Source organism: Euphorbia lathyris, chromosome 5 (genome assembly GCF_963576675.1).
Source record: "Euphorbia lathyris chromosome 5, ddEupLath1.1, whole genome shotgun sequence".
NCBI lineage: Eukaryota > Viridiplantae > Streptophyta > Magnoliopsida > Malpighiales > Euphorbiaceae > Euphorbia > Euphorbia lathyris.
The window spans coordinates 58,901,736-58,908,563 of NC_088914.1; the positions used below are offsets into that span (position 1 = coordinate 58,901,736).

Sequence of the window (6,828 nt, forward strand, 5' to 3'; positions counted from 1 at the left end):
ATGTCTATGCTCAAAACAACACCATACGAAGGTTTCAGTTTCGATGTGTCATATCATCTAACCTTAGTCTATCTCATTATAGGACTACCTTCGGCTATCAAAGACAGAAGATTTCATTCAAGCAACTCTGATTGAAATCTGAGATTATAAATAATCTTTTATACACATATATTATCCAGTCATATGTATATTTCTATCCTGCATACTAATGAACCTAGGTCCATTGTTACTGCAAGACGACGTCAATTATTGAGCAAGTTCTCGTTTACTTAAAAATTTGCACCATCCTTATCTTTGTCACCACAATTAACAAAATGAAGGTAAACGCTCGTGTGAGTGAGTTGCTACTCTGTCTGACATGCTCAATTGCAAACATTAGCATACAATATTTACATATACGTGAATTATAAGTGATTCAAAAAGACACTTTATTGAATTTCAAACACATGTCACAAAAGTTACATGTAATAGAAATATGTTTAGATCCTAAGTAATCCCTGGGACCTAATATGTTTCACAAAAACATCTCTTGATAGGTTTCGTTAAAGGGTCAGCAACCATGTCATGAGTCGAAACATATTTTATACAGATTATCACTGCTGATTATTACTCGAGAGCTTGCTGTAACAACGTTTAGATGATCCATGAATCTATTCAACCAAACGGCTTACTAGGCTGCGGATAAGTAACACATGTACTCATATTCCATGGTGGATAACGCTACACATGTTTGTTTCTTGCTACTCTGGGAAATTTCCCAATTTCCAAGTAAAAAGACATAGTTGGAAGTGGATTTTCTTTCATCCAAGTCTCCTACCCAGTCTGCATCTGTGTGTCCTTTGAGTAGAAGATTCTTTCCTTGGTAACACATAGAATAATTTGTTGTTTCTTTGAGAAACCTTAGTATTCTGTTACAGCAGACCAATGAGCTTGACCTGGGTTGATTGACATCTGCTTACCATCCCAACATCATGGTAGATATCAGGCCTAGTGCATAACATTGCATATATAAGGCTACCAACCGCATTCGCGTAAGGAACGTTTTCCATTTTTTGGATTTCTTATTGTGTTTTGGGGCATATCTTTGAGCTCAGAACATGATCTTTGCTCATTTGGCTATCTATGGGTTTATAATCTTGCATATTGAATTGTTCAAGAACTTTATTGATGTAAGTCTCTTAAGACAAGGTGAATAGTTTCTTTTAGCGATCCCTTGTGATCTTGACCCAATGATATATGCAGCTTCTCTCATATCATTCATTTTAAAACTTGAACTTAACCAAGATTTGGTTTGATTCACAAAAGTCATATCATTACCTGCAATTTGGAATCCCGTAGCACTTCTTTATTCAGCAATAGGTCTCTCCAGTTCCTACGTGGTGGCTCCACACTAGGATTCAATCTCGACCACGAAAGCCCCTGTGGATCAGAAGAAAACGGATTCGGGGAGTCAGTCGGCGGTCGGCCAAAGACGGGCGGCTGAAGGGTCTCCATTAGGAAACCGAACGACGATCGCAAGGTTAATCGCCAAGAAGAATTATCACAGGATTCTATTTTTTCTTCAAGATCCTATTCTCCAAGATACTATTTTTTATTAGTTTTAATTTCTGATACTTTTTAATTAATCCGTATGCTTGACATTTTATTAATAAAAAATTGATTTTCTAGTGTTTAGGTGAATTTCCAATACCATTTCTAAGCTAAGCATGATAAAATTAAGAACCTAATGTAATTTACACAAATAAAATGAAAATGAGGCTACAATTTTTCTCGTATTCATTAAAGTATCATCAAATAAAGTTGTCCAAAAAACTTTCACGCATATATGGAACTATGGAAAAAAAGAGGGTCAAGTATGTTTAATTTACATGATAATCTAAATATAGTACCCAATATTTGGTCTCTAAAACAAATTTGTTCATCTACTTGAATCCTTATTTTCTCCTTCACACATCGATCCCAACTTGGGTTATACATGTGTCTTGAATATTAAGTCTGATTCCAAATATCTCTATATACGTTTGTTAAGTTGTGCCTTTGCCTCTAACAATCCCTTCCTCACCTCTTCATCTTCTGGTAATTCTCTTTGTAATACCTCGTACTCTTGCATTGATGCTTCCCATTTTTCTAACTGTTCCACCAAAATAAAATATCAAATCAACTAATATTGGGAATGTAAGTATAGAATAGAAGAAATGAATATATAATAGGTACGTACCTTGGCATAGCAATGAGCTCTACGTAACCTAGCTTTGGAGTAAGTGGGGCGAACATTGAGGGCAGCATTGCAATCCTCGATAGCTTTTTCAAATTGGCCAAGTTTAGACCGGCAGGCAGCTCGATTGCACAACAATACAGAATTGCAATGATCATGCTCTAATCCTTCACCATATGCATTACAAGCTTCATAGTGTTTTCCTGCCTTAAATAGATGATTCCCATTCGATCTAGCTGCAGCTACTGCTTTTGCTTTTCTCATTACATTGTTTGCTTCCCTGTTGTTTGGATCCAGCCGGGATGCTCGTTCTGCCTTCGCCACTGCCTCCTCAAATCTGTCAACCATTTCTTTCTATTATTATATGTAATATGAAAATATATATCAATTTCTGAAAATGAATGAATAAAATAACCTGCCCATAGCCATGTCAACTCGTGCTCGTATTGCCAAGGAATTGCCAAAACCAATGGGCCCAAAATATTTAATACAATCATCAGTGTTGAAATTGGGTCCATTTTTCAATGCTTCCTCAGCTTCTTGATGCTTATAAAGCTTTAAATATGCCTCAGCTTGCAATGCATATATCTGGACACCATTATCAATTCATAATTCAAACAAAATGAAGAAATGATATACTAGTTGGGATAGATTATGATTATTACTTGTGGAGCAGAATCAGCACCAGAAGACATGGTTGCCTTAGTCTCCTTAATAAGGGCATGCCAATCTCCATGGTTTCGTGCATCAGTGCATCTGTTTAGATGAAGCTGAACATTTTTAACTTTTGCAATGTCAACATGATCTGCTTCTTGCCCTGCATGTTTGTAGTGGTACATTGCTTTTTCTGCATCCCCTAATCTACATGTTCAATACAAACATATTAAACATATAAAAAAATAAGGAGTAAGAAAAACATTGAATGAGATTATGTATACCTTAAATATAAGTTTGCTAAACGATGATGAGCTCTATGATAATGAGGGTCAATTCGAATGGCTTCCCTGCACTCAAAAACAGCCTCAAGAATCCTCCCAAGAGCCGTTAAAGCTGCACTTTTATTGCTCCTATATGAACTTTTATTTGGATCTATCGCTATAGCTGCATCATACAATGCCAATGCTTCTACAAAATTCCCATTCTTATAATCTTCATTCCCCATCATTTTCAATTGCTCTGGATCCATTCTAGTCGACAATGCTCTACACAATGACACTCCTTCTTCTCCACTTTCCTCCTGTTTCTTCACCACATTTCCCATCATACTATTTGGGTATTTTCCGTTCTCCGTAACCCCTCCTGGTTGTCTCAGGTTTCCCAGATTTCCATATAACATTACATTTCCTGATGATGCTCTAACCAATTCATTCTTTCCTTTATACTTGAGATGATCCACGAACATGCTTTCAAGCTCCCCGGAGATTCCAATTGCCTCCTTGGGAACTTTTCTAATTCCGGCATGTTGATTTTTAGCTGCTGCTTCTTCTTGAGGTTTTCTTGAATTGGGTTGTTGTTGACGTTGTTGCGGTTGGGCATGGGCATGGGCATGAGGCGTTTTCAGTTGATTTCTTATTGGTCTTACAGGGCCATCTGATATGCTTGAACCTATTTCTAGAAATACACCTTCATCGGAACCGCTTCTTCTCCGCTTTGGTGTGGTAGGAGGTTTGTTAAAGTTGTTTCCTCCGCCGCCTATGGAGGGGAGAGAGCCGACAGATGTACTTCTTCTTGGCCAGAAACCTTTCCTCCCAAAAACAGCATTTAATATTCCGCAACCTGCTGTTTTCTTATCAGGAGAAACATCTGATGCTTCTGACATAATTTCTTATATTGATGAAAGTAGCCTAGCCCAAGGAGATGATTAACATTTCACAATGCCTCCTCCTCCTCCTGGACTGGCTGCCGACAAATTAACTCTTTCTCCTTCTCCTGTGTCTTTATTTTGTTCAAAAAATAATGCAATATACCATATTGAAGAAAAACAAGGAAAATTAAAAACAATAAAACTAAAAATTATTTTCTTTTTTAATCAGGATGTTATATTTTTTTTTTTTTAATTAAGTTGAGGGTTGCTTGTTGGAATTGTTTTTGTTTTGTTATGTTTATTTTTTTAATTTTGATTTTCTTAGTTGTTTGTGGTGGAAAAAGGAAGCAAAAGACTCGGTCTTATATGAAATTTGGATCTTTAAATATTTAGCAAATGTAAAAAGGAGTTTCCCTCTATCTGATGCTTACAGCCTACAAATCAACATGAGAGAGAGAGAGAGAGAGAGGAAGGCACGTTCATATATTTATATATGACAACTGTATAAACCAAATTCTACAGTTGGGATTGGTTCACTTTGGTTTAAATTCTGCTTATCATATGTGAATTAATCATACGTCTGAAGGTATATATTAAAAACTATCAATAACAAAAGATTAGCATGTCAAAGATTCATATTTCAGGCCATTTCTGTTTGAATGGTTTAGATGTCGATCGAATGATTGTATTATACAAATTCATCTCTACTTGAGAATTTTCAATACTTTAAACCTCGTGATAATAACTATCTTAATATGTTGTATTCTCGCATTAATAAATTAACAAATTTAGTAAGTGATAACATGTAGAGATTACTGTTCAGATTAATCTAAGATGATGGTCTTGATCAGATGTTCTTAGAAGTCCTGTGGGAAGTTCGGACATGGGTTCATGAGCGATTCTCAAGGAGTCTTGGATTCACACTCCAAACATACAACTAAGAATTAATACGGGACCATTCCAAATCCACCAATGGCCGATAGCCTGTGATTTGGACAAGGGTCGATATTAATGGGTGAAGGGCAAGAGCTCACATGACATATAAAGACTGCTAGTATGAACGTAATGAGAAAAATGTAATACATATAGAGGGTTCTTATTGAAACAATGCGGTCCTACAATAGGGCGATGAGACCTTAAAATGCTAATAGGGCAACATCAACCTATAAATGAAGAGTTTTAAAGGATCTTTCAGGTATGCTCAAAACTCTTTCTATTACTTTTTCACTATTCGAAGAGTAATACTAACTTAAGGATCAACGTGCTTACGTCGAATCGTCAAAACCTATTCTGTTTTGTAGGAATTCACTAAAATGACAAGGGTCATTTGGGATCTTACACGTCGAAGAAATTACTCAATTCATCATTTAGTGCGGTGAACGTGGAGCTGAAAATTAATCATGACTTTTGTCAGATATTAATAAGAATTGACCCGTTAACTATGACCTTAAACTTTTAGTTCAATTGATTCCATGACATGGTAGCAAAGCCTCTTTGACCAAGAGATCAAGGATTTGATTCCTAGCAACCTCATTTTTTGCTTTTAATTACAAGACATGGTAATATGGGTCTTTGTTGTGCACACTTCAAGCCTAGTGGGCATTTGCAGGGATGTGTCAGATATTAATATAACATTGCTTCCTCCAAGTGATAATCTTGGGTTCTCCTCTCTTACTTTCACCCATGAACTCTCTGAGACCCACATCTCCATCATAATATTGCGGAAAACGACTAGCAAATTGAAAACTAAAGCGTAAAACGAATAAAGAAAACACCAGAATTTAACGAGGTTCTGCCAATATTGCCTACATCCCGGACACTATCTGAATAATATTTCAAATGAGCAAATATTGCAATAGAGAAAGAAAGAGAAAACAAATAAGCCTTAGAATTAGAAGAGGCTTGTTGTGGGATGCTTTAAGCGTGAAGCTCAAATAAGACCCTCATTATCTAATTTGTATAATACATTAGACCCTCATTCCAATGTGGGATAACGACATATATACATCTCATCCTTCTTCTTCCCTCTTAGCTTCCAATGTGGGATTCCTAAAAGAAGGCCAATTTTTCTATAATCTGCACCTTCGCGATCTTCCATGAAACCCCAACCAAACTATCAAACGACACAAAAACAAATGTCTGTCATATATCTTGCGTCATGTGAAAGGGAAAATGGCGTAGTGTATCCAGCTGTGGTATCAGGTACTGAGTAAATAGGATATCATGCTATAGAATCTATGAGTATGTCGATGCAGGGGAGCAGATAAGAGTCCTTCGAGCATGCTTTGTTTAGGTTTGTGAAGTCAAGGCAAGTCTCCACTTTTTGTAGTAACATACATGAATAATTAATTTGATTTTGTTAATTCTAATTGGATTAGGATTATGAATTAAATTAATTAAGAGATAAATAAGTTAGGAGTTTTAATTAGATTATAATACTCCTATTATTATTATCCAATAAGGTTATTATTATTATCCTTGATATATTAGATATATAATGAGATAATAATTAGGAATTCTATTCCGAATTAAATTCATATTCAGTAACCTAATTCTATCTAACTAGGGATTAGATACAAGAGATTATAAATACCCCCTCCCTTAGGATTTTCGCAATCCACTAGCCAATCCCCTATTGAGATTTTCGAAATCCACCCTAGTGCAAGAGAGAGAAAATTCGACACCCCTAGTTCGAGGACGAGATTTCTCTACGGCTTCCTTCCGATCAATTGATTTCATCTATTTCTTTTATCCTTGATCTTGTGTTGATTAATTAGAGACAACCTACTTTGGTTGCTATTCAACGGTT

At 36.0% G+C, this 6,828-nt stretch overlaps 1 protein-coding gene across 1 annotated transcript; it reads right to left on the reverse strand.

Annotated features, from left to right (window-relative positions):
- Nucleotides 1-1,779: 1,779 nt before the first annotated feature.
- On the reverse strand, nucleotides 1,780-4,149 carry LOC136230634 (inactive TPR repeat-containing thioredoxin TTL3). Its single transcript, XM_066019762.1, has 5 exons — nucleotides 3,154-4,149; nucleotides 2,881-3,076; nucleotides 2,631-2,803; nucleotides 2,219-2,552; nucleotides 1,780-2,131 (listed from the first exon to the last, which is right to left on the reverse strand). Exons 1-5 carry the CDS (start codon nucleotides 4,032-4,034, stop codon nucleotides 2,012-2,014), a joined length of 1,704 nt encoding a protein of 567 aa, XP_065875834.1. The 5' UTR covers nucleotides 4,035-4,149; the 3' UTR covers nucleotides 1,780-2,011.
- Between the last annotated feature and the right edge of the window lie 2,679 nt (nucleotides 4,150-6,828).

Coding starts and splice junctions, on each gene's coding strand:
- LOC136230634 (XM_066019762.1), bottom strand. CDS start 4,034: ATGTCAGAAGCATCAGATGTTTCTCCTGATAAGAAAACAGCAGGTTGC. Junction 2,804..2,880: donor GTGCTGATTCTGCTCCACAA/GTAATAATCATA, acceptor AATGGTGTCCAG/ATATATGCATTGCAAGCTGA. Junction 2,553..2,630: donor GTTGACATGGCTATGGGCAG/GTTATTTTATTC, acceptor AATGGTTGACAG/ATTTGAGGAGGCAGTGGCGA.